Source organism: Anopheles moucheti, chromosome 2 (assembly GCF_943734755.1).
Source record: "Anopheles moucheti chromosome 2, idAnoMoucSN_F20_07, whole genome shotgun sequence".
Lineage (NCBI taxonomy): Eukaryota > Metazoa > Arthropoda > Insecta > Diptera > Culicidae > Anopheles > Anopheles moucheti.
The window spans coordinates 27004724-27028357 of record NC_069140.1 but is presented as its reverse complement, the minus strand read 5'-3'; the positions used below and the strand labels follow the sequence as shown (position 1 = coordinate 27028357).

General features: G+C 46.6%; 2 protein-coding genes across 2 annotated transcripts; both read right to left on the bottom strand.

Annotated features, from left to right (window-relative positions):
• Positions 1–486: 486 nt before the first annotated feature.
• Positions 487–2289, bottom strand: LOC128299471 (synaptic vesicle glycoprotein 2B-like). Its single transcript, XM_053035452.1, has 5 exons — positions 2028–2289; positions 1684–1968; positions 1193–1607; positions 723–1127; positions 487–655 (listed from the first exon to the last, which is right to left on the bottom strand). The coding sequence occupies exons 1-5, from the start codon at positions 2287–2289 to the stop codon at positions 487–489; spliced, it is 1536 nt and encodes a 511-aa protein (XP_052891412.1).
• A 1156-nt stretch (positions 2290–3445) lies between these two features.
• On the bottom strand, positions 3446–5159 carry LOC128298069 (synaptic vesicle glycoprotein 2B-like). The gene is made up of 5 exons (XM_053033800.1): positions 5033–5159; positions 4670–4954; positions 4179–4593; positions 3687–4103; positions 3446–3611 (listed from the first exon to the last, which is right to left on the bottom strand). The coding sequence occupies exons 1-5, from the start codon at positions 5145–5147 to the stop codon at positions 3446–3448; spliced, it is 1398 nt and encodes a 465-aa protein (XP_052889760.1). The 5' UTR covers positions 5148–5159.
• Between the last annotated feature and the right edge of the window lie 18475 nt (positions 5160–23634).

Below are 23634 nucleotides of genomic sequence, written 5' to 3'. Positions count from 1 at the left end.
AACGAAATATAAATATTATTGACATAACAACGAAGGATAGAAAAAAAACACAAAAGTCAATACAAGCGCCGAACAAGGTTCATATACATGCGTAAAAATAGTCGACGGAATTTCTTTTTATTACTTTTACGTGTTTAAAAATCAACAGCAAACTTTTGAAACTTGTTTATACGAAATCATTAAATGCAATTTCTTCATCCTGTTTCCAAATTTGCCCAGATTCACTAATAAAATCAAAACATTTTATTACTTTCTACCAGCTACCTTGACCCGAAACGCTTCAAACATTCCAACGCTTCAGCGAAGTGATAAACGCTTCATTGAGCACGGCTCAAATTGGAATTTATTTTGAATTTTTATAACCGAATTGGCTTCCCGCAGCAATAGATTACTTACGGATAGAAAATAGACTTACGGAAATTTGGTTTTGGATGTAGTAAATTTATTTAATGCAACAGAAATCGATAATTTACAATATCTTCGCAATTACTGCTTTCTAGGTAGAAAGAATGTCAAAAATGAGCACAGGAACATCAGGGAAGCCAACATGATCAATGTTATTTCGCAATTTTGTAGCATCAGATGTCCCAGTAATGAACTCGCTACGAACCCACTCTGTCGGCCGAAAATCTGTGCCATTCCTATAGCCATTGCTCTAAAATGTGGGAAGAAGCCAACAATTCTTATGTACATTTGAGCAGATTTACAATTTAAGACCGTACCTCACTTTCGTAGGAAATATGTTCACCATATTTGCATTTACTAATACCACACAGTAACCAGCAAATACCATCTCGAGGCAGAATAGTATTGCCACCGCATACGAATTGGTGACAAACTGCAATACAATTCCCCAGATACCAGCAACAGTAAAGTTGAATATTGTCATTGCCTTAACACCGACATTGCCCAGTAACAGCGAAACGATGAATCCGTGTATGATGCTCAACACACCGGATATCATTGTGTATAGGAATGTTTCCGTCTCGTCACTACATAACTCAACCTCGATTGCTTGAGTTCCGTTTCGTTGCAGTATGGCACAAACTGTGTTTCCTGCTACGGTTACATCTGGAGCGAATATGTGGTTCATTATATCGGGGAACCATACGCCAAATCCTCCGTAACTAAAACAGAAATATGGGATAGAAACCGTTGTTTCAATAGCATACATAATTTCGATGATCCTTACATAGCGAATGTTCCAGTGGTGTGGATGCAGCATATGATAAAGTACACCAGATATGGAAGTTTCATTATTGGTGAGGTTTGATTTACTACTGCTTTAAACAGTCCTACAGAGCCGTCTCCATTCTGTTCTCGAGCGATCGCATCTTCCGGATCTAACCGAAGAGTCTTCACTTCGTATCCGTCTGCAGTGTCAGTGCCCTTGTTGATCTTGTAAACCTTCTTCAGAATTTCCAAAGCTTCCTCATTGCGTCCCCGTGACACTAGGAATTTGGGACTCTCGGGACAAAAGCAGAAGGCGATTCCGTTCAAGAAGGCGGGCAACGTGTTGACAATGAACAACAACCGCCAGGGTTTGAATTCGAAGGAATCACTGATGACGAACACCCAATCATACGAAAGTATCCACCAACCGACCACTGAAAAGAATGATCAAGAGCGATCTCCACATGATGACTACATTTGCAGGCAGCTGACTTTGAACTTGTGACTCACATGACACATAGACGATTCCGACACCTCCCCAAACAGAGGCAAACGATAACATTTGACTGCGTCTGCTCGGTGTTGTAAACTCCCCGAGGTAAGCATACACCGTAGAGGCTGGGGCGGCCACACAAACCCCTGTGAAAAACCGGAACATCAACAACGACTTGAATCCAGTCGCAACGCTTGAGATCGCACCAAAGAACGAGGAGGCAAATAGTGTATATTTCAAGATCAGTTGTCGACCCCTCGTATCAGCCAGATATCCCCAGAGGTATGATGAAAACATAATTCCTGGAAGTAACATTTCGTCCTTTAAACAAGTGGAGAGTTCTTTTCTTTAACATTCTTACCAAGCAGCATTGATCCTCCCAGAATACCTTTTTCCCATGCACTGAATTGCAAATCACATTGCGACACAGGCAGGATAATACTCATACCAACAGCTTCGTTCACTACCGTCATCATACTAACTCCGGAAAGAATCGACAGGGTGATCTGCACTTTACCAAATCCCGCCAGCTCCAGTGCGTCGTCTATACTGTGCCCGTTGGGGGGTTTGGGCATAGTTGTTTGCTGAACAGGCAAACCGGAGAGTGGTGTTGCATTTTTCATGTTAGTTAATGGTGTAATAATGCGGAAAAATATTTCCCTTTAATGAGTCAATTCCAAATTGGAAATAAAATTCGGAATTATTAAGCAATGATCGATGCAACTAGAGTGAAGTTTATAATTTCATAATTCAGACAGCTTAGAACATTCAATATTCACTACACAAATTATGCACAGGAAGACGTTTCACTCAGGACGAAACAATTATCAGAGGGCTATACACATAGAACCGATTTATCACAATGTTTTCAAATTCGATGACTTCTGGAGAGAGAGCGGGCGACTAGTTCCGAACTTTCAACGATCACGCTGCTGCACAAACCGAAAGAATCTAAACGAAAACGTTTACAAACAGAAGTTTATTGAAGTTGTACTACCGAGAGATTGTATATCGGACTTGTTCCTTCTTATCAATGTGTGTAATCAATTTGGACCGGTGCTGAAGAACAAACTATTTTCCAATATCGTAACATTTGTAGACTTTCTGGGGTATAATTTTCCAATCGAGTTAGTTCCTATACAGCCGTTAAACGATTCCAACCAAAATCAAAGTGAAGTTATTGCTATGTTTGAGGTTAATTGAGAAGGATGTTTAACTGTTTGCGTATTTTTTAAAGTACCATTGAATTTCAATAGAGTTGAAACAATTGTGTGCGAAAATTTTTAAATATTTTATTGACAAATTAAAACAATGGGCTATAAAAGCTTAATAATATAAATGTATTCTTTTAGTTACGAAACGTATAGTAAGACTAATAGCTCTAACCTACAGAAACAATTCACTATAAAAGTAATCGACTCTCGATCAACTACATGAGCAAGTATTCAGGTATAGAAAAACTAACACGTGCGCTATAGTGTCGTTTAATCGTGCATTATTAAAGTTCCAACAATAAACTTACACCTCCACTGTTGTGCGTTTCTTATAAGTGAAGCAAAAAAGTAAGTATACAATAATTTATCAGTTTATTACTTTTTTACAGTACCAATTGCTCCCCAACACCGCCTAACAATGCGCATGCTCGATCGAAGCAACGACACACTTCACAGTGAACTTTGGAAGGTGTTTGTGGAAGATATATTTACATAATGATAATACGATTAAGTACTTTGCACCTTAAACTAGTCCACCTGGTTCCATCCTATGCTGCGTGCGTTGTCACTTTTTGGGCAGCAAAAATGTAAGACCCGCACACAGAAACAGCAACCCGGACAGCATGTAAAACGTGACTGGACAGTTCTCTAGGATCAGCAACCCGATCACAGCACTAGCTGCGAAACAGCTTAACCGCCCAATCATGTTCGTAAGCGCAACTGCCATCGCTCTGGAAGCAGAAGAATTGTTTTCGTTACACAGACAAATGTTTGATAACAGCGCTTGGACATGCAGCTTCCCCTACCTTACGTTCGTGGGAAAAATGGCCACCACGTTGGCGTTCACCAGCAGCACACAGTAGCCGGCGAATACTATCTCGAGACAGAATAGTATCGCCACCGCGTACGTGTTGGCGATGAATTGGAGCGCAATGCCGGACACTCCGGCCACGATGCAGTTAAACACCATCATCACCTTCTGATCGATTCTACCCAGCACGGCCGACGTGATTAGTGCGTATATGCATCCGATAACGCCCAGCAGCAACGTGTACAGGAACGTTTCGACCTTGACTTCATCGTCGCAGATTTCGAACTCCGTCACAACCGGTAGCGTTTCGTTCCGTTGCAATATCGTACAGACTTTCCTGTCCTCGTGTTCGGCCTGCTGCGAGAATACTTGATTCATAATTTCGGGGAACCACAGTCCAAGTCCTCCGTAACTGGAAGTTATAAACGCAAAATAGCCATTAGAGACGATCGTGCTGTGTTCGAGAAATGGATCACTTCGTCCTTACATAGCGAATGCTCCAATGTTGTGGACGCAGCATATGATGAAGTACACCAGATATGGAAGTTTCACAATCGGTAAGGTCTGCTGTACCATCGATCTGAACAGTCCTACAGAGCCGTCTCCATTCTGTTCTCGAGCGATCGCATCTTCCGGATCTAGTCGAAGAGTCGTCACTGCGTATCCGTCTGCAGTGTCAGTGCCCTTGTTGATCTTGTAAACCCTCTTCAGAATTTCCAAAGCTTCCTCATTGCGACCCCGTGACACTAGGAATTTGGGACTCTCGGGACAAAAGCAGAAGGCGATTCCGTTCAAGAAGGCGGGCAACGTGTTGACAATGAACAACAATCGCCAAGGTTTGAATTCGAAGGAATCACTGATGACGAACACCCAATCATACGAAAGTATCCACCAACCGACCACTGAAAAGAATGATCAAGAGCGATCTCCACATGATGTCCACATTTGCAGGCAACTGACTTTGAACTTGTGACTCACATGACACATAGACGATTCCAACACCTCCCCAAACAGAGGCAAACGATAACATTTGACTGCGTCTGCTCGGTGTAGTAAACTCCCCCAGGTAAGCATACACCGTAGAGGCTGGAGCGGCCACACAAACCCCTGTGAGAAACCGGAGCACCAACAACGACTCGAATCCAGTCGCAACGCATGAGATCGCACCAAAGAACGAGGTCGCAAACAGTGCATACTTCAGGATCAGCTGACGGCCCCTCGTATCGGCCAGATAGCCCCAGAAGTAGGACGAAAACATTGTACCTGTTGTGAATGTGAAACATTACTACACACTCTCACATCACACCACAGCGATTCAACGCCCGCCCGATCGCAGCTCACCAAGAAACACTGCACCACCAACAATTCCCTTCTCCCCAGCATCCAGATCAAGATCACACTGGGACGCCGGTAAGATGATGCTCATTCCCATCGCTTCGTTGATCGAGGCCATCATGCCGAGTCCGGCAAGGATGGAAAGGACTATCTGTACCTTGCCGAACCCGGCCAGCTCCAGTGCCTCGTCGAAGCTATGCCCATCCGGGGGCTTTTGTCCTTTTTCCAGCGAATTCGATGATTTGGCGTTCTCCACCGTAAACACCATGCTCACTGCTGACGGGGCCATTTTACCGAGAGTGGGTCACTATCACGAGCTATCACGTCTTTGCTAGTACTTCCGCTAACGGTGACCGTCTTGGTGGGGTTCTGAAGCGGAACTAACGCGTATCTCCTGCTCCGTACGTTGGCACTAGCAGATGAGACGACGATTATTTAAAGTCGCTAGTGTAAATAATGCGCGGTTCTACTATGGTGCTGGGGTGGAAAAAATGAGCTTATCAGCGTGCATATGGGCGTACGATTCGCACCATCAGGCGTACCGGCCCCGTGAGCAGATGAATGACGGCACGGAATCACGGTAAATAACGATGACGATCAACGTGCCGCGCGATAAGCTTATAATAACCTTTGCAGTACGGTGTATTATGATCGCGGCCGCGTTTCGCTATCAGCGGTAGGTGAAAAGTACAACCGAAAAAATGATTTCATTTTACTCAAACATTGCCTAATGTGACTTCATCTGGCAAGAAACCAAATCCTCGAGCTTCCTCATTCACTGTAACCCTTCACGATTCGCATCCAAATCGAATTCGGTTAGGTACGAGCGTCTTATAGGCGTGTCGGGAACCCTACAGATGCACCCAATACTGCCAAACATCCCTTTCTTTCCCACTATTTCACAGCCTCATTGGCTTCATTGGACATAGTACACAACATAACTGGCCTCCTGCCATTTGCTGCCAAAGAAATCTGCCCTTCTCGAAGAAACCTAGCCGAGATTCCCTTTCCCCGTGTGTGTATTTGTTTCGAAGTTGCTTAATTCGCTGGCACCTCTGGAGCCCTCTGCAGCGCGTTTGCATTGGCGATCGCAATTTGCTGGTCGGTGCGAAAAGCGGTGCCACTCGATTCTGTGTGGACGATTATTGGCCATACAAACCGAGAATCCGAGTTGCAGATCGTTGGGCAAAAATAGTAGAAATCGGTTTCGAATAGAAGGGTTCTCTGGGTGGGGATGGGCCGGGAATCGCTACCGACCGAACGTACCTTCCGATGCTCCCCGGTTGTACGCAGGCCAGAGCAAGATCGACGACAAATGGTAGCCTTTTTGGAGTGTGCATAGCCGCTCGGTACGTCCCTCGATCGTGCCCTTTTCGATGAGCGGCAAACCGTGCTACCACAACCACGACTCACGTTCATAACGCCCTGGATGCGGTGTGCCTCCGCTGATAGTCGATTAATGTCATGCCATTCCACGACTTGGAATACGGCGGTGTGCTGGTGGTGATGATGGTGTTTACAACGCCGTTAGAAGCTGCACGGTGTTCAAACCTTCGCATGAAGTGGGCGGAGAAAGAGAAAACACAGTTCGGCTGTTTGATTTTCCGGTCGTCGAAATCCGTTGAACGATGCACCACTTTACATCTGTGCTAGACTTCCGTTCGTTGGGAAATGCAATTCTCGGGAGGATTTCGGAAGGAACTCACTCATGATGAGCGTACTTCCGTGCTAAAAGGGGGAAATGGGAACGACTCGTAATTGAATTATTGTTCCGCAATCTGTGACACTCGGAAGCGCTCCGAGGGCATCGAGTCCCCGATAGTTCCCTTTAGCGGACGCACCCTAATTTGCAGCATATTGCATAGAGGAAAGGGTCGGGCTTTGAGTGCAACAGTGTCATACTCGAGGGTTCTCGATGCCGAGCACTTGACCATGTGTTGATGACCCAAATCACACTCTGATCGGATAGTATTACGCTGGATTCGTTTGCCAACCGAAGGGTTCGCTGGTATCTTATCATCTTGTACTTTGGAAGATGTGAGCAGAGGGTTCGCCTCATGAACGCTTTTACGCATGTAACAACTGCCACCATCGAACAGGTTATGATTTATGTTCTCACCAAACATTCAACGGCATCATGTAGCAGCTTCGCGATGCGCAACCAACCAACCACCGATCCTTTTATGGAGTTCATTCACAAAAATGGACATAAAATGGACTCCCCAAAACAATCCGAACCCGTTAGTTTCGATGTCGCAACGCTTCCATGTCCTTGCTTTTGTTCGCTGTTTACCGTTCATTGTCCTGTTGCCCGGTCCCGAATGCCCCGGTTTTGAGTGACCGTACCTAGTAACGGACTGGCGACGCGGATGGCGACACGTTGGACGGACCACCGACTTATATGGTAAGGACACCTCGTACAAGCAACACCTGCACCCGGGACGGTTGCAGTTTTTGTCCTCCGCTTTGTCCTCCGGGTGGGCCCCTAAACAATGGGACCGGATGGTTCCGGCAGGAGTAAGAATCGGCCTCCGTCAAGAATGAACCGACGCGAACGGGAAGCAGAACGTTCAGCAAGAACGGTGAAGAAACTCTGGCAGAGCTGAAGAGCAAAACAACAATGCAAACGGTTGCGTAGAAATGAACTGGGTCAAATGGAGTCGGAGTTGGTTGTCGGTAGGAAGAGATCGTGAGAATCCCAACGCAATACGCTTGGGAATAGAAGGGCTTTTCAGCATATCGCTAAGATGGATGAGGTTTACGTAATAACTTCATCAATGAGAGATTTAACTTTACTGATGTTTAGTTTTACATTCAATAACTTCCATACCTTTATATTTTCTTGGATATCCTCACGATATTTAGCAATTGCTATGATTGCAACCCCATTCAACGAGGAGGAGTCACTATTTTAATTACACTTCAGAGCGATTTGTTTATCCCACAACTAGTCCGCCCCGCGTTCGCGATCGCGTGATAAGTGAAACAGTTTGCACGTGCATAAGAAACGATTAAATACGCTTCTGCCGGCAAGATTTTCACCACGTTCGCCTCCCGCTTTTTGTAAACGAGACCGGTTAGCAGTTCATAATCGTGATTATCACTCGTGTTGCATTTAATAGCTTCGAATGGATATAGTGAAGCGAGGGTCGTTTCCGCAACGTTTCTTCCGGAGCGGACCTTTTGCAGTGCCTTGTGGCGGAGTGGCTTGTGTATGTGGCTTGAGAAGGCACACCAACCCAAACCATTCCACGTACGGTTTTGGTCTAAGATGCCGGAAACGTTGGGCATCGGATTGATTGTGCCGAATGCAACATTGTGCCCCGCGGATCTCGATTCATCCGGCGATGACAGAATCGATGTTACTGATGATCTCGTCCACGCTGCATCAGAATGTGGAGACAACGCGCCAATCTGCCGATACATCGGCCGTGGTTGAGCAAAGTGAGGCAAAGTAAAGGAAACGAACCGAAGAACCAGCAACAAAACATAAAACGAACAAAGACACACTGAGGGGCTGCTGCAGAGGATGGTTGGTTGGACGTTGGATGAGTGGTGATTGCGATGGACGATGGAAACATGGGAAGCAAATATTTACTCACCAACCAATCAAAGCGAACGAAATGCAATCGTCCTCATCGTCGATCGTTTCCTCGTCCAGGGCCGTTCGGGCACGTTCTCTGCAGCGCTTTGTAGCCGTGCTGTCCACCACGAGGTACATCACCCAGGGAGCCTGTTTGCAATAATAAAATAATGAAAACTTCATAAATAGTGGGTAATTTATCTAAATCCCTACAAAACCAGCGCCCAGGACAACGCGCAGCGCCCCGTTGGGGAATGCGCTGAGAACGATTCCCCGGGTTCTCGTCCGGATTCTGCTGGCCGGCGCGCAACCATTCGCGAAGAGATATGAAAATTAAATGTAACAAATAAGAAACACGACAGCAGGCAATCGACAAACCGCTTGTCCGTACCCTATTGCACTAGCCGGGAGTCCCATCTGGAGAGTTGGCCGGGAGAAAAATTTGCCCTAGGAGCGATGTTGAGCGTATGATTGGTTTGCACGATCAATGCGCATGATTAGCACAACATTGCATCGGACAGACAGAGGGATAGTTAGAGGGACAGTTGGAAGTGCATGGTTAACAAATAATTTTTACCTTCACGAAACATAATAAGAAGAAATGGTGCATAATACGCGTACCACACATACACACACTCCGCAACGTATTAATTTCTCACCACCGAAATGCGCATCCCCCGTTTCGCGTGAGGTTCATTAATTTTGTGCCTTTTCTGAGCCCCCCAAAAACCATCATGCATAATCATGTTGATTCTTCAACCCCGACACAACAACCAATGTGCCAATTTCTCATCAACCGATCATCATCGACCGGCAGAACAACTCACTTCAGTTTTATTTCCGCACCCTACGTGGGGTTTGGCCGTAGCCTGCAGCCATCCCCTGACAGAAGCATCCCCCCATTGCCAGTTCATTGCCCTGCACTGGAACAACCGACTAACGAAACATTTTGGCAATAGCTCCTGTACTGGGGGAGCCCACCAGGCAAACGGAGACCGGCGTACAAAATGGACGGTGATGGATCTCATCCGTCAAAGTGCATCCACACAAACACACGGTGCGCCACCAGGATTGCAGGATCAACCCTCTTGATGCGTTCGGTGCGAACGCTTCGGATGTGTATTTATTATCTTCCTTTCGGTGCGAGTTGTTGAGTCGCTGTTGTTGTGGTGGAGCCGAGGCACTTTTCGCCCAAACCGGGCACCACAGCAGCGCAAAGCGGTTTGAGCAGCTTGAAGTTCGGGGTTGTGGCGGTTAGTTACGTATTTTGCTCATCCTCGCTTTAGCCTCAACCTTGCCATATACCGGACGCATGCACGGGCCACCACACGGCGTCGATCCACTTTTGCGTGCCCTTCGCACAAATGCTGCCGTTGAACTTGAAGCGAAAAACGCATATTTAATCAAATATTCATGTATTCATTTCACGAAATGATGCACTTTTCTCTGCGATCGGTGAGTGCAGGGAAGACTTGTTTTGCGCACCACACCGTTTGCCATCTTTCTTTTATTTACCTTTTCATGCGGTCTGATACCCCACAGACGCTGAGTACGTTATTATCACTACGTACTGTGCTGTGTCACTCAGCGAAGGTATCCACCTTCACCGCGTGCACTTGTTGCAGTTGTTCGTACTACCGGTGCAGCGGTTCTACGCGTCGGCCCGCTGCCAACATTGAACGGTGACGTACGTGTGTGACAGGATCAGGCAGTCCGATTGACGGTTTTTGGAACTGCAAACTCATCGAACCGCAGCCCACGGCACAGGTTCCTGGTCGCGCAGGAAGCGAAGCGATGTTATCGATCGCATGGAAAACATGATGCCTTGGATAATTCCCCCCATTCCCAGACAGACTGGGCAAGGGTTAGGTGCGGAGGGGCGAGCGGAGAGAGCAGAGAAAGAAAAGCGAACGAAGGGTTGGTGGGTTTGATCTGGTTTCTAAGCCGGTTTCGGTATGCGATTAACCTTTAGCAATGTACTTTGTTTTTGTTTGTGTTGTTACCATTTTCAGCCCCAAACGATTACTGCTCGTGATGGATTTATGTACACGTTTCCGCGCGCATAATCATGAATTTCCCATGCTAATTGCCCCAAATTAGGTTAGCGGTTTTTTTTCTTTTAACATAGTGCATTTGGTATTGAGTGTGAAAACATTAAAATGAGATAAAAATGCAAACAATTTCATTTTCCGTGAAGAAAATTACAACATGGTCGCTAAATAGAACAAATTAACGCAATTAAAAGGCATTATTATGTTTAAATTAACCATTACTGGAATATAAGTAGAGAAAGAAAGAGAAAATAGAAAAAAAAGTAGATCAACAATAAAGAAAATATAAATCAAATGATAAAACAAATAAGTTTGCAAACAAATGCTGTGTAATTAAAGATAATAAGTCGATAGTAGCAAATAAAGAAAGCAGACACTCGAACAAAATTTGAAATACTTACAACATCAAACTTACGTTAAATTGCAACACCAAATACAATCTTATTCGAAAGAAAAGCAAAGAAAGATTATACATGTAAAAACGACGAGATAACGATGAAAACGAAACATTAAAATGAATAAAAATAAAATATATTAAATTAACAAATTGCTGCTCAGGAACGGCCAGGAGGAAATAAAAAAAATAACAAATTGCAATATAATAATAAAGGAAATAAAACCAGAACAAATGCAGATTAAAAATAAATGAAACAGCAAAAAAATGAAAATATAAGCATACTTCAAACTTCAAACTAAAAACAAAACAATGCAATGAAGCTAAATTTGAAATAAGAAAATGCAACATAAAGCGTCAAATGAACCAGCAAAACCATACATCATTAAACTAAAAATTATGTCAAAACACCATTTAAAACACCACCTTTCTTTTCAAATAAAATCATACTGCATTTTGGGTTAAAATTTTGTTTTGTTTATGAAAAAAATATTCATCTCTCAAAATTGCTTTGCGTATCAGGATAATACATTTTCTAATACATTTCATCTTGTTTTCTTAATTAGTTTTCGCTCCACACATTGCCTATCGAAGGAAGCAGTCAGAAGCGGACGCAGCAAGAGTGGCCGCATTCTATTCGTACCGTTCGTACGAATTAATTGGCAGTGGTCGTGAACTATTTGCCGAATCATTCAGACACATTTGCACAGTGGGTCCCGTGGGCCTGTCGCACATCTTAAAATGTGCCTACTCATGGCGCCCGGCATCGGTACGACAGCTCATCCTGAGCGTTGTGGGCCACAGAGCAATCGAAGTACAGGTAGTAGCGAGGTAGTAGTCGTAGTAGTAGCTGCACCAGTCATCCCCACGCTTGACGTGAAACGCAGAATTTACATGTTAACTATCGACTTTAGATGATAATCGATTAAGCTCGTGCGAGCCCCCGGACAGCGGGCAGCAGCAAATTACTTAGTCGACGTCCCAACGGTCCCTAACTGCTCTGTGTCCACGGTGCAGGCGGTATGCATCGGAAACCGTTTGCCATTTGCCCCGAAGGGCCAAATTTGCGCGAGTGGCAATTTGTTTGCGCACTCGCACTCGATCCCGTCCCCTGGCTGCTTCGTGGCACAACTTTTTGCCGGACCGAACTGGACCGAAGCGTCCCTTTTACGCTGTCGCTTGGGACGGTAGAAGGAACAAAAAATGGCAAAACCCGCGGAAGCCATACACACACACACACACGCACGCATGTAGGGCTTTTGCACGGCGTTTTGTTACATTGCCTGCGGTCACACCAAACCACAATGCGCGAGCCCCACACACTCTCGGTCGTCGTGGTGGAAAAAAAACGAGAGCGCCTGGGTTGTCCGTGTTCGTTGCACCTGTCCCTCCGGACCATGCAACCCATTGCCCAAGCCCGGCAATCGGTCAATAAAAGGTAAAATGTCTTATTAAATGATTCACGCTTTTTTCCACCTTTCTTTCCTCTTGCTATCGCACTCGCTCGTTCGATCCCTTTTGCGATCCCGTTCGTGCTTGGTGATCGCGCGCACTGTTGGTGGTTCTGGGGCCACCTGCCACCACACACCGAACGGGGGGAGGGGGTTCGGGAATGCCCCGGCCGACGCTAAATTGACACCCTCGTTTAGGTGTGCGAAACGATCCCGGCCCACGATCCGCGCGAGCTGGCGACGGTTTTTGCCCCGTGGGCATCGCGCACGGAAGGCTCACCACCGGTGGTGGGCAGTGCGATGGGCTCAATTATTGATGCACCATCCGGTCGCTCTCCGGTGCTCGGTTCGTTCCGTTTGCGCCTGGCTATCGGTTGCGTTTTGAGTTTTTGCTTCCACCCATAGTGTGTGTGTGTGTCGCATAGGTTGTCCATTTTTGACAGCAATTTGTTCACCACCGGGTCTCACTTAATGAAGGATGGAAGCTTGGGAAAAGCCGTCGGACACCATTTGGCTTGATCGGCCAATGGGGGTACCGGTGGCATTTTTCCGTGTAGTGATTTCGCATGTGTGTATTCTTGTCGCGCGCATCATGAAGTTGGCGAACAGGACCGGGATGGGGCAGAAGGGGGAGAGAAGCCAGCGGCAACCCGGGGGCTGTTAAATTGATAATTTGTGGGTAATTCAATTAAAATGCAATCTCGTCCTCGGGTGACGTTCAATTAAGACCGGTACCCACGATACCCGCTAATCAAGCGCAGGGTCCCAGCGCTACACGAAACGACACATCAATGTGTTCATTAGAAAGGCAATCATGGGGCGGCATAATGGGTGTCACACTTTAGCGATGCATTGCTGGGCGTGTTTTTTTCTCTCTCAATCTTTGCTTCCTTTTTGTTTACTGATGATGTTATCATCTGCATACGCAGGTTGCCAAAGGAAGCCGGTCTGATTGCCAGGCTGACTGGGACATTAGCACGTCGTACGGTTAAGCGAACGGTGATCATTATTGGTTTTAATGTGCTCTGATTCGCTTATCGATTAAAATTCGATCGTACCGATTTTCGGGCACCCATTTGCGGTGGAACATGTTTGTGTCATTTGTTTTGCAGTTCAAAATTTGGTCCCGGTAATTTGGGTGCCTAAGGTTCTCTGAAATGGTTAAATTTATTGTAATGAACGAGATGTTTTTTGGATAATGCGTGTGCGATAAACGAGTAATCGACAGATCTGTGTCATGCTTTAATTAAACAAACAGTTGTTATTGTTGATAATGAAAAGTCCCACCTCGGTCGGGAATACCTTTGAAGTCTTCGCTGAATTCGTTTATTCGAGAAGTGTCCGAAGCTCAATTGCTATATGTGTTGGCAGCTCCAAGCAGGTCTGCTTGTCTGGGATCACAGATCACAGTAAACAGTCGCATTGGAAATGAATATGAATATGAATATGAGGAAATGAATATCGCTCTTGTGGGATGGAAAATAAATGTACAATTAGTCCTAAGTGAAGCTCATCTTCGGTAGTGATATTGGCTATATATCTGATAAACCTTCAAAAATACTAAATACTCTCGCAGTATAGTAAGTTACAAGCATCGAATCCCCAAAGAGAATTTCTTTGGATTTCTAGCCTTTTCTGCTCTGCGGAAGCAATACCTATTGATTTCCGAACTGTAACTGCCGGTCCCACAGGACAGGACCCCCGTCAATAGGGAATCTTCCGGCTACATTTGACATTTGAAATACTTCATACTTTTGAAACACTCAATGCAATACTGTTTAAAATAATTTCCACGAAGATATTTACAAGGTATTTGAGTTAAATCAACAACCGATAATATTGTGAACACCTCTGGGAATCGTTAAAAACAACCTTAACTTTATAACCTAAAATAATAAAATGCATTTGACTGTGATGATATAATATTCCGAAAGACAAAAAATCAATTCATACACATTATGGAAACTCTTCAATCCCTCTTAGTTCCTAATTTCTCTTTTATTTGATTTAGGTATTATTTTATAATTCAATACAGAAAAAAAACTATTTCGTTTCATTATACAAGGAACAAAAACAACTGTTTCAAATTGAACATAAAAGAAGGTACATGACATGCAATCAAATAAGGATCCTCACTCCATTATCTTGGAATTAAAGGTTCGTATGGAAGATAAAAAATCAAAACTATACATTAAACAAAGCAAACAACACTATCGCACAGCTTTGTATCAAATTTTCCGACCAATGTTACCCGAGCCGAACCGTCCGGTCCAGGTTAAACGATGGGCTCCGTTGGCTTTCATCCACCCATCAGAAACTGCTACATTTTAAAGCAGGAAAATCGTACGATTAAATTACATTCAGCGACACGCATACATACGGTCCTGCAATCACATAACTCATCCGTAAGGGTCCGTTCTATCCGTAGTTCTATCACTTCGGAAGGCGGAAGTCCCGTTCCCGTACAACCATACTGCCCGTTTAATCCCGTCATTAATCTCCGCACACATCCGGACAGGAGGGTTTGTGCGTAATTGTTATCATGTCCTCGAAGCACCGAGAAGGGCGCTTGGCAAACAAACCGTCGGTACAGGAAGTGTTCCGAAAAAAAACCGCACATGTGACCTTCCAGCACCCCTGGACCCTAAATTAATCCCTATTGTTTGTTGCGCAACCCCCCTGGTTGTGGCAGATCGTCGGCACCCTTGCACCGGGCATGTGCCATCCGGTTCGAGCGGGTCAAAGAAAATGCACTTGTTCATCTTCACACACAGGCTGAATCCGGTGTACGGGCAGCGAGGGCGATGATCAAGTACACCGCGTAACCCAACCTGTCTGATAGTGCTGTGCAGCGGGTGAAAAAAGTGAAACTCGTTCCCTTTGCAAAATGCGCCAAAAACAACCACAAAAGAGCTCAACATCAATTCGAGTCCGATTCTATTTCCATCGCAAGTGTTTATTCCCCGTTCGGCTGGGTAGGGTTTTAAATATTAATCAAGTGTACACACACAAAAAAAATACACCGCGCTTTTGATAGACGAATTCCAAAAAAAGCCCATACTACCGAGAGGGAAACGTGGCGTAAGCCGCACTCACTTTCATCAGATGCGCGCACCCTTACGCCAGATGCGCTCAAGCAAAAAAAAAAAGCCACTCCACATTCGGTGAAATATGAAATCTAGATCATTCGCGCATCATACATTAAATTTCGTTCGGATCAGCGTTCGGAGGGGTGCGCGTCACTGTCTGGGCGCCGCAACAGTGAAGGTGATGAGATTTTGCGTAAAATCTCATCAAAGCCACACGAATCGTCCCGGATAGGAAGGGCACTTTTCATTTCTTACACCGCCAGTTCGCCTGCGTTATTGGCCGCCACCCTTTTGCGCAAAACGCCATTGATTGATAGATTGATTGATCGGATTTTGTTTGGCTCTCGGTGGCTTTCGGTTTGGGCGCTACCGGGCGTCCCGCGGACGGTTCGCTGCGCGAGAAAACTCATCTGTTCAAGCGGCCACGTGCGGGTTTGTGGTTGTTTTGTGGTGCAACCGGGCGATGGGTTTTAGCGCTATTCGCCCCGCGAAAGGCTCACGGGCGGGGAATTAGTTTTCGATTAGCTGCGCGTTGTGCGCGTGAGGCCGCGTAAGCTTTCCGCATTGCTTTCCGGCTGCGTTTCGGGGTTGTGATTTATGTAATATAGGTTAGGAGGATCGATTAAACGGTAGCGCACTTTGTTCGCGTGAGGGAAGCTGATTAAAGCGGTAATTTGAGTAGCGAATCCGTTGCGCTCCGGGTGCCGCCGGGATCTATCCAGCAACCAGAACGATCCCCCACCTCCCCGGGACCGAGATGGTTGACCGGGGCCACCGAAAAGAGGAAATAAGTGGTCCAGTTTCAATGTGCGCAAAAGCCCCGGATGAAGGTTTACCGGCAGGAAGGCAAATCGCCGACCGTTAAATGCAGGCAAAATACGAACAACGCAAAACCTCAACCGACCGCCCGGGAAACGCCACAACGAAAGCGGAAAGGAATCGTTTTCTTCCGCTCGTCCAACTTACCCAAGCAAAGCCGAAATCCGCGGTCCGGTTGAAATGAAAAGAGAAAATAAAACCAACTTCCAGCCGAATGAGCCGAGCGGCTCGGGGATCGGCTGGGATTAAAATCTCGGATGAAGAATGCCGGGTGTTTTGGATGCAAATGCCCCGGGGGTGCCCGTGAACTGGACCTCGCCCACTAATTGCTTGCCGTCCCAGTGCCGGTGGCAGCGCTGGGCGGGGGAAAAAAGGGCAACCCAATAGGAAAATTCCGGCAACAACCCGGTTGGAAAAACTGGAGCAAACGAACGACCTGCTGATCTTAATTTTCCCATAAATCTCCACATCCGATCGGCTCGAGTTATCCGGTTTCTATTGATGCTTGAACGGTGTGTGCGATCGCGATCACGATCACTAAACAGTCTTGCACTATCCGAATTACCAAACAGCACCAAACACGGCGCATGGATCGATGGACCATGATTCAACATTCCCAAAACTCGGCGTTATCATAACGTCTACATCACCAATGTTGTGCTACGAAGGGAAAAAAGATGTAAGAGGTAAGACGCTGGTGGTGGACGGGAGGTACCAATTACGCGCTTACCATTGTGTTGGTAAGCGAGGATTTATTAGTGCGTTAGACAACAGTAATAATAAAAAATCCGAAGCAACACCAACATAGAAACAGATCGCTGTAAAGCAGCACAAAAAAAAAGGGGAAATGAAATTAAAAGTCACCATCCACTGTCTCGGGAAAGGAGCAACGCTGAAAAAACAGAAACCTCTTAAAAGGCGTCGCGGGATCATTATCCTTCTATTTTTTGTACCTGTTTCGGTAGGGTTTCTCGCTTCCCCGCGCCTTTCAGTTCACTGCGTCACGGAAGCGGTAATGAAGATGCTTCCCACATACTATCACCCTGGCGGGAAACGATCAATAATAGTCGATTGAACGCGGGCACGAACGTCGCGGTGAACGATGAATCGAGGGAACTGGAACGGACATCGGGCGAAATCGAGTAGCGTCGGGATTGCGTTCCTTTCTTCTGGCAGCAGAACTGATGCTGGGCTGTGAAGTGCGCCGTGCACCGGAACGCTGCTCTAGCTTTTTCCCGGTACGTTGCATTGCCTTTTTGGAGGGCGGCGAGGGCGAGTAGATACCGCCGAGCCGGAAGATGACGTTGCCTCCGACCATGATCGAAAGTCAAAGCCACCTAACCTAACACTGCCACTTAGAACCCCTGCCTTTTTTTTTCGCCCATCTTCCGAACCGGTTGAGGGAAAATTAAAATTCGAAACGCTTATTATGATTAATTTGAATGATTCGGTCCGTTCGCCGTCGGTGCGAGCTGTTCACATGCTCCGAAAGGGTAAAAAGCAAAGAAACAACAACACGCACACAAGAACGTGCTTGCTTCCTTGTTTCGGTTTGGTGTTCCATAGGAAGAAGCCTATTTCATGCTAGGATCATGCTAGCAGCACGCATTCTAAAGACGTTTTGCCGTCAAGCCATTTTGGCACGATGTATTGCGCTTCAACTGGCGCGCGGGTTCTTATTGTCGCGTACGGCTTGTTCTCGCGCCGTGTTTTGTTGATGCGAACGGGATCCCGAACTCATCTGTATGCAACTCGAACTCTTTCCCTGTTTAGAATGGATGCTTTCACACTCCGCCGCAGGTTAAGGATCATCCCGCATCGTTCGTTAAGTGCGATGAGGGGAAAAGGCTTTCTTTGTCGCCTTTTGTCCCTTTTGGTGGGGTCAGGTTCTAAGCCAAACGGTTAACTGAACTGGGTAAATCGCACCTCCTTCACAAATGGCACGTTTTCGGTTCATTGACGTCGTAGGTTTAGTTATCACTAGATGAGGTAGAGGGCGCTAGTATCGCTAGCCAATTTAGTAGACACAATTCACTGGGTTTGAAGAAAGTGTTGGGCTTAATCTCTAACTCTTTGACTCAGAACAAGGAATTAAATATAGTATAGCTTTTTTAATTGTCTAAATACTTTTAGCTTTTCTTGTACTATTCTTCTGTTTTTTTTTTATGGGTGCCAAATCATTACCTATTTAATTAGTAAACTTGTCCGCCATACAATGGCCTGGGTCTGCTTATTTAATATTATCAAATTAGAGACCTGTAAATAGGAGATCTTGTGTAGCACACATCAGATGTTTAAAACATCTCTATGATACCGCATTGTACCACCTCCACGCTGCAAAGCACAACAGAAGTCATCTTTTACGACCACCCCAACACATCTAACGAATCTTACCGCTCCTGGGTAACGTTACCTGGCCATCCGGGGCAATAGAGCCCGCTGCGCACATATGCGCACAACTGGCCGAGGCCAGCCCAATGTAATTGCATATTGGGCCCATTTTCCACCGTGTTAGCTTTTCGTTTTCTCATCATTTCATCATTCCCGCTTCTGGTCTGTCATGTCCCGCCAAGTTCGTGCCGCCGCCGGTTCCAACGGGTATTATGTCCGCATAACGATTTAATCTAGATAAAAAAAGGATCATTCTACGGAATTACTCACCATCGGTACCGCACCGTTACAGCACAAAACGCTAATGTAACACCGAACGGCAAAGGCTCCCCCCGCCGCCACACAGGAGAGGTTACACCGAAAGATCACGAGAAAGCGGCGCAGAGTTCCTCCGACAGCATTGTTGTTGTGGTTGTTTTTTTTTTTTTGTACTTTCCTGCCAGCCGACTCTGTTCGGCGGGCGATTAATTTTCTCGCTGTTGCATCAACAAGCGGCGACGAAGATGACGATACTGCCGCCACGGTTGTGAAAATCAATTTCCTAGCAAATTCCATCCTTCACTAATTCGCTGCTCGTAAAACTACAAACATTCTGGGCCGCCTTTCCCACCCAACCACCGTCCCGTCCCAGCCGTGCGCATCGGATCGGCACGTCCAACCAGCTGCGGTTGCATCCGAACCGCGCTGTTGCATCGGGTGGCCGCGGGATCGGGTTCGCGGCTGTTGCGCATTCGGTTCACGTTTTCGACACCCCCGGCCGCATGCAACGCGCGCGGCACTGCTGCTGTTGAGGAAGGTTCGGGAGATTTATCTGCTCTATCGGGACACGACCGAGAATGAAAATTTGTTCTACTTTGAAGGTTTCGATGGAACCGGGGCGGGATGAGTAGCGTTAAAATGTTGCTAAAGAGTTCGTGGACACGTTGGGGATGTTTCACGGGGCTGGAGGATTTTTTCTTAGGAAAGGCTTTAATTTAAAGACGCGATAAGAAACGTGAGAAGGCTCGAAGGGTTGTGTTTTCAGATACTGGGTTTCGCAGTAGAGCTACTAAGCTTTTTAGGCGTTTATACTGATAGTTACTTAATAAACAATTTTAATGAGCTGGATTATGTTTTTGTCGTTTTTTTAGGTAGTATTACGGAATTTAATGACCTCGAAATGGCATAAACATTCTACGCTGTTAGTTCTAACTTCAAGAACAAAGTATCACATTTTCCTAAACGCACTCTTCAATTAGTCAAACAATTCTTCATAACATATCCCCCAATCCATCCAAATGACTACATTTAGAATAAGAATGTTGGTCCGTTCGGTGTCATTCGTTCAAACAAACCTTTTCTACCGAGCCTCGAAAAAAAAAGAAACAGGCTGAATAGAACGTTTTTACACAATGTGCACTTCAAAGCAGCCGTGACGATTTCCCATCGCGGTAGAATAATTCACGCACAATAACCATAGATCAGCAATTTAACATAATTGCTTTTTCACTCCCCCACACAACACTCCCCCTTCTTCCCCTTCCCACCCACAAACTCCCAGTTTCAACTCCTACGCTCATCACCGATCGGCGCGATCGCGCACAGCCCGGACCGTTGTTTCTCACCGTACCGAATCCGCGCGATGTAGGCGGGTAACAATGTCCTCGGCAGAAGTAAGGTTTCCCTTTGCACCACCGGCGACACCACCGGGACGGCCACATCACACGTTGCCCATAAATCATCCATTTTTATCACACCACCGTCGGCTAGCACAGACTGACCGTCGTGCATCAAGATTCGCCATATTTGATGCCGAAGCCAATTAGAAAGTTTTCTCTGTCATCAAGCGCGGCATTTTAACATTGATTTTATGTTATCTCTCCCCCACCCCCTCCCTATCCCTTGCTGAAGGGGTCTCATGTCTTTTATTTCCCGCCCGTATATGCATACACATTACTCCCGTACGATGTGGAAGGAATGGTTGGGGCAAACTCCCAAAAATATAATACAACCGATCTGTCTCATCCCGGCGCGGAATTCGGGCTTGGTGTTGCCAGTTCCATCTTGGCAGCAGCACCGGGCCGGACCCGGTACGGTTTGCTAAATTTTCACCCGCCCCCGTTACCCTACTGATGACTTTCGTAAGCAGGCGTGAATGAGTTTATTGACAAGCTGTCCGTGGTTGGCCGTGCACGGATTGATGGGATTAAGGCAACGGAACGGCTAAACGCAACCAACAACCACAAAAAAACGCATACAGAGCCACCGTCTGTGCATGCCCGATAGTACGTTCAACTTGGTATTGCTTTGGGGTTCTTTTTTTTTTGCCTGCCGGCAACTAATTGTGGACAGATATTTTTATTTCCCTGGTAGACGATGACCCAGCGACCTTAACCCTCCCTCCCGGTACGGATGAGCCCGCTCGGAGCGATGAATTGTGGTGTGAAATGCCTCCGCGAGTTCTCGGGTCACGGAAGAAGATCAGAGGTGCGATTTTATGGATGGAACTCCAATTCCCGGTTCTACTGCAAGTACACGGGGTAGCAAAGAATCGGTTGATTTTGAACACCGGCCACAACCAAGCGCCCTCTGTCGATGTGTTGTTCGATGCCGATGCCGTAAGCATCTCATTTCCCTGAACTGACGAACCGACCTTTGGGATGGAAATTGATTTGAATAGGTTCTCGACCGGACAGCTTCAGTAGGCTTCTGGACGACTGGAAGGGGACCCGCGGCCAGCAGCGAGGACACACCGGTGACGCAGCTCGGTGGAACCTGTCCATCGAAGAACGCGACCCGAAAGCGGAATCGTGGAAAATAAGTGATCAATAAAAGTAATAAAATCTCCGATCCAGGAACAACAACCGTTCCTTCGGGGCGCGGTGACACGATCGAGCCGAGGCAACAAGAAAGTCTTGCGGTGAATGGAAGGAGCTCCACCAGTTGCTATTATTAGTGCCACCGGCGGTTTTTTTTTTCTTCCCTCCGCTCCAGAGCACCCTCTGGCAATTGATCTGTGTGACTGTGGAAAATGGGTGCACATTCTGAGACACGGTCCCGGAGGGTGGGAGCTTGGCTATCTCCACGGCCGAGAATGCCCTCCAAACATCCCGAACCACTCGTGGTGGTTGCCCAAAAATTGAACTCCAAACGGGCCAAAGATTACTCGCCCCGAAATGCCGTACCCCGAGTTGCAAAGTACCCGGGGTCAGATTGATCGAAGCCAAACCTGCTCGCACCCGATCGTGGCCGGTGGTTGAGTAAACAGGACGTAAATTTAAATCAATTTTACTTGTTACCAGCGATGACACGGCATTATCATAGTCCCACGTTATTCTGCAACTGACCGAAACCCGGGCTGGTTAGTGCCCGCTTTTGTGCTGGACTACTTCTCCGCTGTTGTTTGTTTTTCTCTGTTTTGTTTTCCCGCCACTCGGAAGCACCAAGAACCTTAGCAAACTGGGGGAAGCGGCAGCGAGAGCGAGATAGATGCAGTGCCTATGGCCGGTTCCCGGATAGGGACCCCTAAGCGGACAGCGGACCGTCCTGAGGATGCTTAGACATCCCTGGTGCCTTCGGTGACTCCAAAAACAACAGACCTGTCACTTACCTGCCTGCCCGGTCCGACAATGCTTGAATGCGCTGCCGTGTCCGTCAGCGTCGTGTTGTGGGTTCTTCGCTCTGTTATTATCATTTTAATATAATAAATAATTAACATTTTAGTTGATCAACCTTCGTCGGACACCAACGATTCGTGGTGGGCTAGGCGGTGGAATCCGGCGGAGTTCTCACACCGCAGTGCCGTGGAATGGGAGGAGATGTGAGAAGATCTCGAAATCCCTGGTGGACACCATGTATCAGCTCTATATGTTAATGAGCATCGAATGGCCACAACTGACCGGGCATGCACAAAACCACACACACACAAGCACGCACATCAAATGAAAAGACGCTCAGCTCGATTGATCAACGAGGACCACTTTTGTTATTCATTTCGCGGTCTCCACCTCAAACCTCCGATTTGTGTCATTCGTCCGGTAGGAGGTGATTGTGGCGAAGGCATCCTAGGGTTCTGCTGCTGCTGTCCGTTGAGTCGACACGCGGAAACTCACCCGCAACCAGCAAACGGTCAGTTTGATTGGTTACCGAACAACGACATCGGCGACGACGACTTGCGCCGATGATTGGGTCTGTGTAGTTGGAGTTTTTTCGGGAGATGCTCCACATTCGCACGGGCCATCATCGTACGTTTAACGGCTGTTTATGCGCAGGTGGTTTCGTTCTGAACCGCTGTGGCCCGCACGGGTTGTGGCTGACTCCTGCGAGAATCTCGAGTCTCAAATTGATTAATTTGCATTTTGTGAGGTTAGACTCAATCGGAGAGGGGTTTTTTTTTTTGGTTTTGCTGCGCCGTGGTTGCTTTGATTGATTGATCTGACAGTGGGTCCCGAGATCGTGTTTAGCGATATCGATTCCAGTGGTCTGGTGTATATGTTCTAGCTGCACAACAGCTTCTTACCTTCCGCTTCCAGACGGATGATGATGCGTACATACACACACACACCCCAACACAAGCGTTGTCCGCTCAATCCTGTCATTGGACTGGTAACTGAACCCATCACGGCTTCCGTCACGCCACATACTTACCCAGCGTTTTTGGTGAAGCGTATAAATTTCAATTTTTCCTCACCAGATAACAACCCCGACCGGCAAGAAAGAAGGAAGTAAAAAAAACACGAGAGAAGAAATCTTCCTCAACCGCGTAATTATCCCAATCGAATTTGACTTATTTCACTTCACTTTTCTGTTGCGGACTTCCTGCGACACAAACCCCCCTCCCCGCACACCCGG